General features: G+C 41.5%; 1 protein-coding gene across 1 annotated transcript in view; it reads right to left on the bottom strand.

The window, feature by feature from the left end:
* The window catches only part of LOC123510888, a 102,492-nt gene that overhangs the window by 49,082 nt on the left and 35,787 nt on the right, over positions 1–17,623 (bottom strand). Inside the window, exon 2 of the mRNA XM_045266346.1 lies at positions 15,058–16,287. Coding sequence (XP_045122281.1) covers positions 15,058–15,148 — 91 coding nt within the window. The 5' untranslated portion in view covers positions 15,149–16,287. The remainder of the gene's footprint in view (positions 1–15,057; positions 16,288–17,623) is intronic.

Genomic DNA, 17,623 nt, shown 5'->3' on the forward strand with positions numbered 1-17,623 from the left:
ATGGCCGCAGTCTTCACTGTTTTAATTCCCCTCACACAAGTTTCTGAAGCTGTATAAAATCATCAAATAGTAAACAGAATGAATATGGAAACGCGTCATGGTACTCAAAGGGTTGAAGTAGTTTTCCTAATACACCGACGCCTTACTGATGTCCTCAAAAATAAAGGTAAATTGAATAATAAATCGTGACAAATGATTGATGTGGTGAATGCTGCGTGAGAGACAGGCGGGCAGGTGTGGCGCGTGTTGTGCTTCGTCCACCTCTAATGATTAATTGGAATAGTGTTGCAGGTGGCGGGCTGGCGTCAGGAAACATTATTCGACCGCCAGGTACTGACACGACAAAACAATGACGCTGTGAAACATTACCTGTGGATCATATTAACTCAGTGACGGAACGCTGGGACTATGAAACACTACTCGCTGATCAAGGAAACACCGCGGCGAAACAATGAACGTGTGAAATGTTACTCCGAGGCTCATAATTAATGCTGGGACTGCTGATGATTGATACCTCGGTACTTTATTTCAGTGACCAGGCGATAGTAAAGAGATATTAATAAAACTGCAGGTATTACGTGGTTTGCGCTACCCCATCACTCTTGTTGTCAGTGGTGTGTTGCAGAGCGATGCCACAAGCTTGCAATGAACCACTGTATTTTAGGATTATACTCTGAAATACTACTGCGTCGCAACATAACTAGTTTTGAAAGGTTGTAGTTGAAGTGACAAAGGTTTTTATGGGGGATCTATGATTATTTCTTCTTCTCTTCTTTTTTTCCCCTTATCTTTTCTTCTTACCATTAGTTTTGGTGAATAAATGTTGTTGACCTATCAACAAAACCATAAAAACACCCTTAAAAACCCGCTTCGTTTCGTCTACAACCTTTGAAGAGAGAGAGAGAGAGAGAGAGAGAGAGAGAGAGAGAGAGATTTCTCTTTGTGTGCTCTCAATTTATAACTTAATTAGCTTTTAACTTTTATATAGAAAATTTATAAGATAGAGAGAATAGGAACGAAATCAAGGATTTCCTATTCAGGATATATTCAAAAGCTTTAGACAAGCAAGAGATTAAAGCTATAGGACGGTAGTTTGAGGGGTTAGAACGGTCACTCTTTTTAGGAACAGGCTGAATGTAGCCGAACTTTCAGCAAGAAGGAAAGGTAGAAGTCGATAGACAAAGTTGGAAAAGCTTGGCCAGGCAAGGTGCAAGCACGGAAGCACAGTTTTTTAAAACAATAGAAGGGACCCCATCAGGTCCATAAGCCTTCCGAGGGTTTAGGCCAGCAAGGGCATGGAAAACATCATTACGAAGAATTTTGATTGTAAACATGAAATAGTCAGAGGGAGGAGGAGAGGAGGACAAGCCCTGAATCGTCCAAGGTGGAGTTGTGAGCAAAGGTTTGAGAAAAGAGTTCAGCTTTAGAGACAGAAGAGATAGCAGTGGTGCCATCAGGATGAAATAAAGGAGGGAAAGATGAAGAAGTGAAGTTATTTGAGATGTTTTTGGCTAGATGCCAGAAGTCACGAGGAGAGTTTGAGTTTGAAAGATTTTGACATTTCCTATTTATGAAAGAGTGTTTGGCAAGTTGAAGAACAGACTTGGCATGATTCCGGGCAGAGATATAAAGTGCATGAGATTCAGGAGATGGAAGGCTCAAGTACCTTTTGTGGGCAACCTCTTTATCATGTGTAGCACGAGAACAGGCTGAGTTAAACCAAGGTTTAGAAGGTTTAGGTTGAGAAAAAGAATGAGGAATGTACGCCTCCATGCCAGACACTAACACCTCTGTTATGCGTTCATATTGATGGGCTTTGAAATTGTTTTTAAGTATGTCGAAATTATAACACTTATTTACGGTGTTCTTTGAAATATTTTCGTATTGCTCAGCCCAGTAACACTTTCTATATTTTAGGAGTTACTTTTGATTGATGGCAAGTCAGAAATTATCAAGCACTCGTGTCCAGCTGCATTTTTGCGAATCGACATTTTCAAAAATGTATGTGTGACATCAACGGTGGAGGCTCGCCCGCTAGACCGAGACCCAGATCTGGCTTCCTCCCTCCCTCCCTCCCGTGTGTGTGTGTGTGTGTGTGTGTGTGTGTGTGTGTGTGTGTGTGTGTGTGTGTGTGTGTGTGTGTGTGTTGCCTTGTCTTTCATTTCCCTCTAAGGCACCACCATCCTTTCCTTCTCTCTTAACAAAGCACTAACTCCTACCACCATCTCAAGTTCACCTCGTTCCTTCTTTCCCTCACCACCAGCACAGCCTTTCCCAGCTCATCCATATATATCTCTAGTTACCCTCAAACCTTCCCTTCTTTACCCTCATGCCTTTGTAAACACCTTTCTGAACTTTATCACTTCCGTCTCACTAATCTTTCACTAACCGTCTTTCCTCCACGTTAAATAAACACTTCAGTTCACTCCTCTCCACACCTCTTTCCATATCCCTGTGCTGCTCACCCTCACTTCCCTCCCATCTCCCTTAAAACACATTACGTAGATAAACGCTCCCGGGTAAATGTCAAACTCATATTTATTTATTTTCACGAGCCACATCTCCCACGCACTTCACTTCCATTACTTCACTTGCAGATCAAAACCCACTTCATAATCCGTCACACACTCCATTTTCTACGACACACCACACACGCACTATCTCACAAACCCCACACCAAAGCTGACCAGTAACCTGTACGTTTCACTGACCCTCATTTCTAATACACATCACTTCCCTTTCATTTCCTTCACCAGAAACTAACCCTAAGCGAACCCTTTCTGTAACATTCGCTACCCTTTCCTAACTCACAGCATTCTCCTCTTAACTAATACACAACCAGTACTCTACAATAACTCTCCTCTGACTCACTATTTGCCTTCGTTCTCTTCACACACTTATCAAAACTAACCTGCATCACGTATTCGCTACATTTTCCTCTTACCTAACACACAACCAGTTCTCTCTCAGTAATTCTCTTCTAACTCATCATTCCCCTTCACTTCCATCAGAAAAGCCATCAAAACTAGCCTGTATCTCGTATTATTTCCTCTAAGGCCGTAAACTCCATCCCTAACATATCGCTTCCCTGCTATTCTATCCCTTTCTATCCATCCCGTCACCCAGAGCCAGGGAAGCTAACACATCCCAGCCGTCACAAACTGAGAGACCGTGATGCAAATATTTTCAGCCAGGGTTTTCAGCAAATGCCTAAAGGGAGGAAAAGTTTCGAGAAGTAATATTCTGAACGTTGTGGCTGAAGTTGAAGGTGGCGTGGCATTCATCAGCCGGCTAGCTTTCCTCCTGCCTCTCATCAAAGGGCTTCTGCAATTATTTTTTTTTCCTTTCCTCTCTCTCTCGTTCTCTCTGGCTGGCTCTCTCTCTCCATTTGGGTATCTGGAGATGAGCGTGAATTCAAAGAGGAGGGAAGGAAAATTGGTTTCATACTGACTTCTCATTATAAGCGAGAGGGAAAAAGCGTGTTTAAACTTAGGTGAGCTGGGGTGTGTGTGTGTGTGTGTGTGTGTGTGTGTGTGTGTGTGTGTGTGTGTGTGTGTGTGTGTGTGTTAAAGGGAGTGAATAAATGGTTCGCTTAGTTCCTCCTTTACTCATTTATTTGCTTGCTTACTTGTTTCCTTGTTTATTTACTCCCTCCCTCCCTTCACCTCTTACTTACAGCCTTGCTTGCTTTGCTGTGGTTCTTATGTGCTCGTGGCTTTTACCCATTAAGTGCTTGTTTGCTTGCTCTATCAGTATTTCAGTCTCTCTCTCTCTCTCTCTCTCTCTCTCTCTCTCTCTCTCTCTCTCTCTCTCTCTCTCTCTCTCTCTCTCTCTCTCTCTCTCTCTCTCTCTCTCTCTCTCTCTCTCTCTCTCTCTCTCTCTCTCTCTCTCTCTCTCAAGAAAGCGTAGTGGCTCTTGTTCTCTGCTTCCCTCCCTGCCTCCTCTCACCAGTGCACAGTTTACTCACTACTAAGGCGTTTGTTGTCCCTCTTGTGGCCACACACGATAACGTCTTGGTGGCTTAACTACATCAACACACCTCAGAGGAACCGTGTGTGTGTGTGTGTGTGTGTGTGTGTGTGTGTGTGTGTGTGTGTGTGTGTGAATCGTGATGACTTTGTTGACTTAGTACTGCCTCAGGGAGTTACAACCTTGCTCTGTGTTAAATGGGGTTCGATTTCACCTGAGTAGAAAGGCACCAAGAGAGGAGAGAGAGAGAGGGAGAGGATGAGGGAAAGGGAGACCAGGTTAGCTAATTAGGCCCCATGAATGAGACAGGTGAGAGGGTACTTCTTGGTGTGGAGGCTTGTGTAAACTCCAGCTGATTCACCATTCTCTTCTTCGCCTTTATAGAAGCTGAACTATTTCAGGAGAGCAGGATCGACACACGCCAGCTGGATCAGTGTTGCCAGTGCGATTATAACGTGTCTATTAGCGCTGTAGAAGTGGCACATGAGCCTTTTAAGTGTTTGTTGGCGAGACTGAGAGACTGAGTGCAGATTTAGCGGATATGAGAGAGAGAGAGAGAGAGAGAGAGAGAGAGAGAGAGAGAGAGAGAGAGAGAGAGAGAGAGAGAAATAAAGAATAATACCTCTATAAAACTAACAAGATGTGTGTGTGTGTGTGTGTGTGTGTGTGTGTGTGTGTGTGTGTGTGTGTGTGTGTGTGTGTGTGTGTGAGTGCGCTTGTTTGTGTCTATGTTTGTGCGTGTGCGTGTATGTGCGTGCCCTCTATCCTCATTTTAAGACGTGATTATGATGTTTGTTCCTGCATGTCGACCCGCTGATTGCTGTTTGCGAAGGGACAGAGACGGAGGCAGAAAACACGTCCCTTCATCATACAGGTGTGTAGTGAGGGATGCACAGGTAAGCTTAGATAATGCCTCTCGCTAACCTGGTGCTCAATTCGTGTTATGAGTTAGAGCCCCCTTTGAACGTTCATCTCTCTCTCTCTCTCTCTCTGTCTTTCTCTATCTCTTATTTTTCCAAGAACTGTAAAATCCATTCAAAAATAAAAGTTTGCGAGAGGAAAGTCTTTATCGGTGCATTCTGAAGCTCCCAAAAATTGCACCAATACTCGACAAACTTTAAGCTTCGAGGAATTTTTCAATTTTTTTTTTTTTTTTTTTTTTCATGCATCGACGGTCAGCCTCACCCCGCCTCGCCTGTCCCTTTCCTTCCATTTCTCCCCTCCCTTGAATTCACCCTTCTCTCTCTCTCTCTCTCTCTCTCTCTCTCTCTCTCTCTCTCTCTCTCTCTCTCTCTCTCTCTCTCTCTCTCTCTCTCTCTCTCTCTCTCTCTCTCTCTCTCTCTCTCTCTCTCTCTCGTCTTTTCACTCCTCCCTCCACTCAATCCAGTTCACTCCTATTCCCAGATTCAGCCTATTTTTTTTTTTTCATTTTTTTCTCTCTATTTTCATTCCCTTCTCTTCCTGTTTCCCTTTCGCCTTCCTCCTTCCTTACTGTTTTCCTTTGTTCCTTCTCCTTTTATTTCCGTTTTCTTGTCTTCTTCCGCTTCCTTGTATTCTCTCCCTGTTATTCTTTTCTCTCTTTTCATTCTCTTCTATGTCTCTCTCCTTTTGTTTTCTCTTCTCATCTCTCGGTTTCCTCTCTTCCTACACTTCTCTCCTCTTTCCTCTATTATTCCTTCGTATTCTCCTTCCTCAATCATTCCTTCCTCTCTTCTTTTGCATCTTCTCTCTCTCTCTCTCTATCATCCTCTCCTTTTACCTTCCTCCCCTCTCTTCTTTCTTACCGTCCTTCTGAGCCTCTCTCTTTCCTTCTCCCTCCCCGTCTGTTCCCTCTTTATCCTTCCGCTTCCCTCTCCTTCCCCTCTTACCCTCCCCTTTCCCTTTTAGTCTCCCGGCGGTCGTGAGGGAAACTCGTGAGATTAATCCGGTCAGCCGTGGCCAGAATGGTAATGAGTCGCATTATCATTAAATTACTTGCTTGGGAGCCTGCATGATGAAAGATTGACTTGTATATTGGGGTATTTTTTTCTGATCTCTACTTCATCTCTACTTTTTTTTCTAATTAAGTGTTCCGTTTTCCTTTTTTTTCTATTTTTTTTTCTTCTATTCGTGATATTTTTCTGACTACTCTTTTTTTATGTGTTCCTATTTTCTTTTTCTTTTTTTATCGTTAGTTTATCTTCTTCTTTTTCTCTCTTTCACTTTTCTTTGTTTTTCTCTCCTTTTCATTTCTTGGTGTTCTCCTTTTTCCTTTTTTTTCTCTTTGTCTTCTATTCCCTTAGTCTTTCTTATGTTCTCTCTCAATTATTCTTTTCCCTCTTTTTTTCACTTTCTCTTCTCTCTATTTTCCTTCTCGTTCTTTATTCCTCTTTTCATTTCGTTTCCTTGTCTCTTTTCCTTCCTTATATTCTCTCAATCATTCTCTTTCCTCTCAATCATTATTTTCTTCTTATTCTTTCATCATTCATTATTATTTCCCTCGTTCTTCCTTTCCTTCCTTTCTTTTTCTTATTCCTTATAGTCACCCCAATCATTACCTTTTCATTACCTTCATCATTTATAATTTCAAGACAACGCTCGTTCTCTTTATCATCCCTTTCTTATTAATTACTTCTTTCTTTATCCTTCCCGTCTCTTTTTTATCTCTTATGCCTTATCCTTTTATCCTTATTCCTTCCCCAATTATTTTATTTTCCTCCCTTCATTTTTCTCTCTCATTTCTTCTTTTCTAATTCCTTCCTTCTTTATCATTCCAGTGTCCTTTTTTCAATGTCTGTCTTTATATCCTTATTCCTTCCCTTTTAACTCCATCCTTTACATACTTAGGATAACACACCCTTTCTCTATCACCCCTTCTTTCCCATCATCCCATTCCTTTCGTTATTTCTATTCTTCCCTTCTTTTTTTTTTATCTCATTCCTTATCCTTTTATCCTTATGCCTATCCCAATCTTCCTTTTTCACTCCCTTCATTTATTACATTCTCTATCACCCTTTTCTTCCTATTATCCCATTCCTTCGTTCTTTCTATCCTTCCCTTTTTTTCTATCTCATGCGTTATCCTTTCATCTTCATGCCTTTCCTAATCCTTCCCTTTTCACTCCCCTCATCCTTTTACTCCTTTCATCCTTTACATTCTCAGGACAACACGCGCTCCTCACACTCTCCTTCACGCCCCCCAAATGTTCCACGCAGCTCCTTCACGCCTCTGCATCCCCTCACAGGAGCCTCTTAACACGCCTTCCGCGCCTCGACAAGGGACTGGCCGGGGACAATGAGCGGTTCAGAGTCTCCCCGGTCCTGTATTTGTTGAGGGTAATTGGAATGGCGGTGGTGGTGGTGGTGGTGGTGGTGGTAGTGGTGGTGGTGAAATAATTAGTACTTTTTTGATTGAGAGGTGGTGAATAAAAGAAGGTTATAAAAGTAATGTTAATTTTTAAAGAAAGGAAGGAAGACTAATAAAGAGAATAGTAAAGAAGATACAAGGGAATATGTAAAGGTGAAGGTGAAGAAGGTGAAAGGGGAAGAAATTAAAGAAAGAAAAGAATGATTAAGTGGTAATTGAGAAAATGTGTGTTTGTGAAGGTAAAAAGAATGGATGATTGGCCAAGAAACTAAATGAAGAAGGGGAAAACGATAAAAATGATAATGATGTGTGTGTAGCGGAGGGGGAAGGGGGCAGGGGGCAGGGGACAAGGAAGGGGGCGTTTTGTGTATATAAAACTCCAACATTCATTATGATTTTACAAAAGTTCCCTGAGACCCGTTTGTTATTAATTCGTGTACTTCTTTTCACTCTTCCTCTCTCACCACATGTACTTTTTCCTCTTTGTCATCTTTTTACCTGTTTTTTTCCTCTTTTCCCTTCTCTCCGTGTGCTTTCCATCCCGCACATTCAGTTCTGGAGTTTTTTTTTCCCACACTTTTATATTTCCTCAGTAATTTTGCCTATGAACACGTACACCATTACCAGGTTACCTTTGCATCACACTTTTCATGCATATATATTTCCATCTCTCTCTCTCTCTCTCTCTCTCTCTCTCTCTCTCTCTCTCTCTCTCTCTCTCTCTCTCTCTGAACCCTTTCCATATATTCAATTCCTTCTATTTCTCTTCCTTTCGTCCTTTTTCTTCCGTGTGACCTTCAATCCACCTAGCTCATGTTCTGCTTGTCTTTTCCTGTCTTCTGTTCCTCCAGCACTCCACTCCCCTCGCTCCTTGTCGCCCTTATTGCCTCAGGGAGACTCTGGTACACTCATATTAGCAAGAGACAGGCGGACAAGGTGAGGAGAAGGCTGTGTTTGAAGGTTCCTGTTCCCTGCAAACCACAGAAACTTACTCATCAAAAGTTTGTCAGTGTTCGATCTCTTCTCGTTGTCTCCTCTCTCGACACATTCTCTTGAAGTGGTCATTTCTCTCTCTCTCTCTCTCTCTCTCTCTCTCTCTCTCTCTCTCTCTCTCTCTCTCTCTCTCTCTCTCTCTCTCTCTCTCTCTCTCTCTCTCTCTCTCTCTCTCTCTCTCTCTCTCTCTCTCTCTCTCTTGAAGAGTTTTATTGTTTTGCTGTTTTCTCGTTCATTCTTCCTCTTTTTTCTTCTTCTTCTTCTTCTTCTTCTTCTTCTTCTTCTTCTTCTTCTTCTTCTTTTTTCTTCTTTTGCCTCTGCCCCTGTCTCTGTTTTTGCTTGTTCCTAATCCTCTTCCTCCTCCTCCTCCTCCTCCTCCTCCTCCTCCTTCTCCTCTCACTTTTATACAGGTTTTCATATTTGTCCTTGCTCTCTTTTCATCCTCCTCCTTCTTCTCCTTCTCCTTCTCCTTCTCCTCCTCCTCCTCCTCCTTCTCCTCCTCCTCCTCCTCCTCCTCCTCCTCCTCCTCCTCCTCCTCCTCCTCCTCCTCCTCCTCCTCCTCCTCTTCTCAATGGGTGAAATTAGATTCCTGAAGGTCTAGTGAAGGCAACACACAAGATAGCTTAGCACTCCCCCCACTGTTCCTTTCTCCCTTTCCTTTGTGTTCGTGTGTGTTGGAGATAGACTAAATGCACTGCGAGAGGTAGACTGACGCTCTCTCTCTCTCTCTCTCTCTCTCTCCCAGTATTCCTTGAAGCAGCAAAGCATTGGTCGTGTAGATTCATGGACAAATACACAGGAAACTTGGCTGAAAACAAGAGTATTTTGTTCCCTTGGCTGGTTTGAGAGACGCGGGTATTCTATTTGTGATTTTCCTGTTCTGTTCAAATTTCGTGTTTTCCTTTTTTCTCTCAGGTTTTTTTTTTCGTCAGTTGGTCTTTGTTTTTTTTTCGTTTATTTTGGTGTGTTTTATTTTATGTATCGTTTTCTTTTTTTTTAATGTTATTATTTTGCTTTTTTTTTCGTTTCGTTCTCTTTTTTTTTATTTGGTTCATTCTTTTGTTCTTATTTATTACACTGTCTTTATTTATTTTCTTCTGCTTGTGTTTTTTTCTGCTTATTTTCGTTTTTATTTCATAGGTTTGCTTTGATATTTATTTCCTGTTAGACCTTCCTCCATTATCTTCATTCTCTTCTGCTTATGGTTTTTTTTTTATCATATTTATCGTCCTTTATTTTGTCTTGAATTGTAACCCACGATTCTCTCTTCACTTTTTTTTTTCTTGAGTAATGTACTACAACTGTCTCTTCTTTCTTTTTCTGTCTTCTCTGCATGTCCTTTTTACTTTTCCTTAGACGTAAGATATATTTTTCTTACTGTTTTTGTCATGTATTGCTTTCCCCTCGCGATAATGCGTTGTGTTTCTTTTATTTTCTCATATTTTTATTATATTTTTTTCCATCAGTAGTGTGTTGGAGTTTTATTTTTTAATTTCTTGCTATTTTTCATGTCGTATTTTCTTTTTTTCATCAGTAGTGTGGTGCAGATGTCTCTTATTTTCTTGTCTTCTTTTTTTTTTTTTTTTACATGTTCTGGTGTGTTTTCAAGGCCTTGGGAAGGTTACTAGCTGGCTGGATGGCTGGCTGGCTGGATAGGACTGGCTGGCTGGCTGTCTGGTTGGCTGGCTAGGACTGACTGGTTGGTTCTTATCTGATAACGTGACAGGCTGGATTCAATCTGCTCACTGAGATTGGTTTCCTGACCCCCGCATCGCCTCACTCACCTCCGACCTTACACCTTAAACCTCCCAACACCTGTCTGTTCTCTCACCCCTCACTCTTCCCTCACGTTTCCCTCTCTTTCCCCTCCCACAGACTATTCTTCCCTCACTTACGTCATCACTTCTTCCCTCACTCACTCATCTTTCATGTTACTCAACGCTACACTCTCTCCTCTTACTCCTGCATACTGTTTCCTATCACTAATACATTATTTTTTTTCACTCTCCCTCTCCCTCCAACACTTTCGTTATAGATCCTCTCCCTTGCTCTCACTTCTCTCTTCTTTTTTATTATTCAACTTTGCACACACGTATCTTCCTCCTCCTCTTTCTCCTCCTTTTCCTCCTCCTCTTACACCCTCGTTTTCTTTTCTCTCAAACACACCCTCACTAAATTACAACTCATTCACCCCACAACTGCTTAATTCACTTTCTGTCACTCAAAACCAGACATACATACACACATACACACTCCTCGTCCTCTACGTCCCCTTCCATTTACGTATCTGTCTGTCTGTGCCCTTCCATAACCTCATCAACATGTGCTACGTTTGTTTCTCTCGTTCTTACTCATATGCAACTTGGGCACACAGACATATTCCTGCGTTTAAGTCTGTTGCAAGCACGCCGCCTCTTCACAATCCTTTACGCTTCTTACCAGCCTTTCCCGCCTCTTGTCTATACCCTCAGCCGCTAGGTAAGGTGAAGGGAGGGTAAGATATCAAAGGTGTAGCCTGAGATGTAAAGAATTCTGGAGCTTTGATGGCCGGGAGAAGCAACATTTGGTGTGTTTTCAGTGAGTGGGCTCTCTCTCTCTCTCTCTCTCTCTCTCTCTCTCTCTCTCTCTCTCTCTCTCTCTCTCTCTCTCTCTCTCTCTCTCTCTCTCTCTCTCTCTCTCTCTCTCTCTCTCTGGCTGGTGTTTTTCTTGATTTATTGCTCTGTTCATGTGAGTCACTTTTCTAATTAAATTTATGTTGGTTATGTTTCTGTGCATTAATTTAATCAGCGGAGTGCATCATTACTATACGTCTTCCTCATGGTGTTTCTCTCTCTCTCTCTCTCTCTCTCTCTCTCTCTCTCTCTCTCTCTCTCTCTCTCTCTCTGACCACGCATCTCTTTTTTTTCCTTGTTTCCCTTTTCTTTCTCCTCTTCTTCCTTGCATTCTATTTTCTACCATTTATCTGCCTTTCGCTCTCACTTTCTCCTTTTTCTTTTTCCTTCCTTTCTTTTCTTTCTTTTGTGTGTTTTTGACGCAGTTTAATTAATTTCTGCCTACACTTCCTTTACTTTCGCTTTGTTCATTCTCTCTCTCTCTCTCTCTCTCTCTCTCTCTCTCTCTCTCTCTCTCTCTCGCTCTCGCTCTCTATCTCTCAGCAGCGTCTTATTACTAACTATTAATTTCTGAGATGTGATCACTTGGCACGCTTTCATTATTGCTTTTTTTCTCACACTTTACAATTTCTGCTCGCTGGTGGATGAGATTCCCACCTTCAATCACTGCTTCAATTAATTACCTTCACGCTCATAGTTCACGCCTTATCGTTCACTCTTTTCACATTTCTCACACTCCAGGGATGCAAGAGAGGTTTGGAGACTTGCTTCGCTTTGATATCTTGCTAAATTTTTTCTCTTCTCACTTTTTTTTTCATCGTGTCTTTGTGCTGGGTCGTGTTCGCCTCATGTGTCTCAAGTGGGGGGTCAGGTTGTAGTGGTGTCATCCTGTACCTGTGTAGCGCCTGTGTTCCTCCAAGGGTGTGCTCGCTGCTGCCTTGGGATTCGGTGATGCGTCATGAAATTAATCCCTTTTTGTTTCATCTCTTGTATTTTTTGACTCTTAAGATATTTTTTGTGATTTCAAATGTACGGTTTCTCTTTATTTTCCTTAGTTTTCATTTCGTCTTGTTTTGTTTCAGTGCTTCGTCGAAATATTTACCTACCAGTCATTTTTTTTTTTTTTCTATCTCTCTCTCTCTTACATCTCCTTTTCACTTCCATTTAAATCATTTTAACATCTGTTCTTATAACTTGACCCTTCAATACTGGAACACACTCTTACCCTGAGTTTTATGTACGATTAGACCATTTTATTGACATTAGGAAAGGTCTATGGAGGTCAGAAGATTAATGGCCACAGTTTTCTCTATTTTCATCCCCCACGTAAGTTTTTAAAGCTGTATAAAATCACAATGAATATGGAAACGCATGATGGTACCCAAGGGGTTAAAACATTTACCAACATTAACATAAACACCACCAACACTACCACCACCACCACCACTAGCACAACCAACGAAGCACAACAAGCCAGAAATACTTGACACAAACCACGTCATGTCTTGTGGCGGCCCTTATTCTCTTGCTACAACCACAGCTGCATTTTGGGAGAACGAGAGAAAGGAGGGAGGGAAGTAAGGAAGGAAGGGAGAGGAGAGAAGGAGGGAGGAAGGAAAGCAGGAGAAATGGAGGTGGTTGTGGAAGACTCGTCAGGCGGAAAGATGCAAAAAAAAAAAAAAAAAAAAAACGTGGGTAAAAAGAAGGAAGGCAAGGAAAGGAAGAGGAAAAATGCAAGAGGGTTGTGCGAGAGAAAACATGAGAACTAATGAGATGAAATTAGAAAGCCGTGATACTGGAAAGTGAAGCGATAATAATGGTAATAGAAGAAGAAGAAGAAAAAAAAGCTAAAAAGAAAATGAAGTAGATGAAGGAAAAGAAAAAGGAGAAAAAGAAAAGAAATAGAAGATGAAAAGAAGGAAAAGAAGAAAAAAGAAGAAAAAGAAAAGAAAAGAAGGAAAAGAAGAACAAGAAAAAGAAGATAAAAGAAAAGAAAAAGAAGAAGAAGAGGAAGAAGGAGGAGGAGGAGGAGGAAAAGGAGGAGAAGAAGAAGGAGGGAGGGAGGTGGGGAAAAGGAGAAGGAGGAAAAGGAGAAAAAATAATGTTAAGAAGAAAATGAAGGAGATGAATACGTTGATTATATGAAGTAGAGCAACAACAACAACAACAACAACAACAACAACAAAGAGGAAGAAAGAAAAAAATAGAGGAGGAGGAGGAGAAAAAACAAAAACAACGAGCAAACAATCTCCATCTATATTCTCAATAACCCAGATTCGAGAGAGAGAGAGAGAGAGAGAGAGAGAGAGAGAGAGAGAGAGAGAGAGAGAGAGAGAGAGAGAGAGAGAGAGAGAGAGAGAGAGAGAGAGAGAGAGAGAGAGTAGTGCCCAAAATAGTCAGGTTGAATAACATTACAGGAAAATCCAAAGCATGATAAGGGAAAATGAATGAGAACAAAAAAAAGATAAAAAAGGAAGAAAAAAAATAGTTATGATTATTTGAACCAAAAAAAACTAATGAAAGCGAACATTTGAATAGGAAAACGTGACACAGATAGAAACACATGAACTTAGAGGAAAAACTTGCTAAAAAGGAGTAATAATCAGAGAGAGAGAGAGAGAGAGAGAGAGAGAGAGAGAGAGAGAGTAAATGAGAAAACTTAAAAGCAAAAATATGTGAAAAGAAATGAGTAAAAGAGACAAAAGCAGGAATAAAGAAAGAAATGCACAAAATCAAGTACAAAATGCAAAAGAGAATGAAGACAAAGAAGAAAATAAAACTACTGGTCAGAGAGAGAGAGAGAGAGAGAGAGAGAGAGAGAGAGAGAGAGAGAGAGAGAGAGAGAGCATTATATCCTTCTAGATTAGCACCAGGAAACTTAAGTAAAGGGATTAAAAGTCACGAGAACACTACTCGACTGCAACGTGACGGAAAACACAAAACAGAGAGAAAAAGAAAACGGGAATACGAAGCAGAGGATGATAACAATGGAGAGAGAGAGAGAGAGAGAGAGAGAGAGAGAGGAGAGGGAGAGGGAGATCGAGGGAGTGAGAAATGAGGAAACTTCTGCAGGTATACTGAGATAAGTTACAGAATAGCAATGGAAGCAAAGCAAAGGAGGGAACCTGTGAAGATAATGGTTATGGTAATGTGTGTGTGTGTGTGTGTGTGTGTGTGTGTGTGTGTGTGTGTGTGTGTGTGTGTGTTTGCGTTCTGACCACCCTGATGAAGGTGGATTTCAAACATAGACAGCTTCGATTTGGCCTCGTGCACCAGGGACCGAAAAACACGAGGCATGATAGTGACTGGGAATGCGAACTCACTGGAGAGGGAGAGAATACAAAAGGCAGGCTATAGAGAGAGAGAGAGAGAGAGAGAGAGAGAGAGAGAGAGAGAGAGAGAGAATTGTATGACATAGATAGACAGAAGGATGATCAAAGAGACACAAAAAGGTACACAAGACAAAACTGGAGAGAGAGAGAGAGAGAGAGAGAGAGAGAGAGAGAGAGAGAGAGAGAGCAGGTAGGCAGCATCACAAAAAGACAGAGATAAATGCAGTACTAATTAAGGTAAAGAAGTTATATTTTTAACACAAGTTTGATGACCTTACACTTTTAAGGCAGAGATTAGAAGGTGGAGGGAAGTAGGGAGTTGAAGGGAAGCACAAGGCGGAAGAGAAAAAGAGAGAAAAATAAGGAAGGAAAAAGACTACTACTAATTAAAAGAGAGATGTCAAAAGTTTTCATACAGACTGAATAAATCTTGATACTTTTATTAAGAGAGGAACTAAAGGCAAAAAGACGAGGAGAGAGAAGGAGAAGGAAGAAGGAAGGGGAAACTAAGTGAAAGGAAGAAGAGAGGGGGAGAGAGGAAAATGTGAGGGAGTTTCTGAGATGGAATGCCACGAAGAAGGTAGAAAGGAAGGGAAAATTTTAGGAAATAGAACAAAGGGATGAAGAGAACTCACTGAAGAAGAGGTGAACTGTGAAGGGGTGGCAGGGACTTATGGAAAGGGGAGATGTAGGGGGAGGAAAGAGGAATTACTGAAAAGTGAGGAGAGGCTAGAATGTGGGAGGAAGGGGAAGGAATGGAGAAAGGTTAAATGGAAGGAGTAGGGAGAGGAAAGGGGCTTACTTACCTGGGAGAGGCCGGACAGGTGGTAGAAAAACGCACGTCACGACCAGGAGAACTTGAATCCAACCTCCTGCTTTTGACATCCACGGGTCCATCTTGCTGTGTCCTGTTGAGATGTTACAGTGTTCCCTCTCTGTGTCTCTTTCTGTTTCTCTTTTTTTCTCTCTCAGCTCCGTTTGTCTTTCTGTATTAGGAATTGTTCGCTTATGTTACGTTGTTTGTATCTTCACTGTTTCTCTTTTGGTTTCCTTATCCACTGGTTTGTCTCTTAGTACTGTCATACCTCTACTTTTTTCATATATTTCGTTCTGCTTTCACTCAGTTAATAACTCCACCACTTCCTCTAGAACTCTTTTATCTGCATTTCACTACCTTCCTCCCATTTATTCCCCTTGTGGTGTAGCAACGTTTCTTTGCTGCACGTATTTCACCACTTCTCTCCGTTTATTTCTCCGTAGGTCACTGTTTCATCCACTCTAGACACGATGACACGCTTTTTTTATACCGTTTTCCTCACTTCCTTCTGCGTTGCGGCGGTGACCTCTTCCCGGACTGTCTGTTATCGATTGCAAGACTCAGTAAGCGTCCTCGTTTCGGCAGGTTAACGTGAGGGGTTGGTACGCCTGGCCATCATGCATGTATAAAGCGAGAGAGAGAGAGACAGAGAGAGAGAGAGAGAGGGGAAGAGAGGAAACAGGACACAACGGCTTGAAATGTCCTTGATGGCTTCGTTTGCTGCTGTCCTCCCTGCTGTTTTAAATATCCTCTGGTGTTCCCTCGTTGTTCCTCTTGATGGTGGTGTAAAATGTACGTTTTTCCTGGCGGGGGACACAAGTACAGTACATTTCCCCTCTGTCCTCCACCGTGCGTTGTTTATCCTAGTGTTTGATATGCAACCCGTGATATGACGACTTTGAGGTTTGTTTTTTGCTTAGTTCTGTTGATTTTTTTAAGGCAAATTTGCGCGATATGTTGAGTGGAGTGTGTCTTTGTTTGTACTTGGTGATCCTGGTGCACGCAAAATGTACAATTATTGCGTGCAGTACGTGAGGTGACTTCTGCAGCTTTAGTGACACACGTAGCCAGCAGGAATATATTTGTTATTTTTACTTTCAGCTTCCTTTGTCCTTGTATCTTTCTGTTTTGTTCATTTATTCTCTCTCTTGTCCGTCAGTTAGCTTGCGTTTCACTGTTTTCCATTTTCATTCCTCCGTCGTGGTGTTCTCTGCCCGGCCTGTGGGGAAGAACGGTAAGTGTTAAGTACTGCAATATAACCGTGTAATTTTGGGTCTTATTGCCTTGTGCTTGAGACACGTGGCGGTGGTGGTGGTGGTAGTGGTAGTGGTGAAGGAAATTAGACGGTGAAGGTGCTAGTCAAGTTCTTAGTAGTAGTGGTAATGTGGAAATGGTGATGGTGGTGGCAGAGTTGTTCGTGGTGGTGGTGGTGGTGGTGGTGGTGGTGATGATGAGGGAAATTAAATGATAAATGTGCTAGTCAAGTTCTTAGTAGTAGTGGTAATGTGGAAATGATGATAGTGGTGGTAGTGGATAATACAAGTGGGGTAGGTTTAATGACAGCTGTGGTGGCAGAATTGTTTGTGGTGGTGGTGGTGGTGGTGGGAGTGAGTGGGTAATGCATGTGGTGGTGCAGGTTTCATTCGTAACTGTAATATGGCAGCGATGGTGGCGATGCAGTGGTGAAAGTAGTGGTAGAAGTGGTAGTAGTGTTTGTGGTAGTGGTGGTGTGTAATGGAAGTGGAGGTGTAGTTTTCAGTGGAGGCAGTAATGGTGATGGCAAAGTTTTAGATGGAGTGAGTGGAGGGAAGGGTATAGATTGCATGGATTACTAAGGATTACAGCCATTAACAAACCCTCATGGCCTTCCTAGTTTGACTTTTCTACAGTACAGAATAGCTGAGGCACAACTTTGACTTCAAGGGAACACGTACAGAACTTTCTATAGATACTGCAAGATAACTGATTGAAAGTTACAGATTTAGAAGGATATGAATGTGTTGAATGAAGTAATAAAGTTATTCATGTAGTGTAATATATCTCAATTTTAACGTTTTTTGTTCTAATATAACTGAGAAATATTTGAAAGAAACGTTTTTGCTTATGTCACTTTGTTTCTTAATATATTCATGTTTTTAAATGATTATATTGTTTCACTTTGTGTTAACCTCACCAGTACCACATTCCATATTCATTCTACTTATTCTTTGGTGATTTTATACAGCTTCAGAAACTCATGTAGGGGATTAAGATAGCGAAGACTCTAGCCATTAATCTTCTGGCCTCCATAGACCCTTCCTAAAGTCAATAAAATGGTCTAATCGTATACAAATATCAAGTAAAAATGTATCCCTGTATTGAAGTGGTTGATGTGAAAGTGGTCAATACTGTAGATATTTTGCCATCATTTGCAAGTGAAGCAGGTGAAGGTGCAGTGTTGAAGCATTTAGAAGTGGTAGATGAGATGTAGAATAACGTGAGATAGTATTCCACATCATCAACTCATATCATCACGTTAGTCTCCTAAATAGCTATGCAGTATTGGAACGATAAAA

The sequence above is a fragment of the Portunus trituberculatus genome, chromosome 30 (assembly GCF_017591435.1).
Source record: "Portunus trituberculatus isolate SZX2019 chromosome 30, ASM1759143v1, whole genome shotgun sequence".
Lineage (NCBI taxonomy): Eukaryota > Metazoa > Arthropoda > Malacostraca > Decapoda > Portunidae > Portunus > Portunus trituberculatus.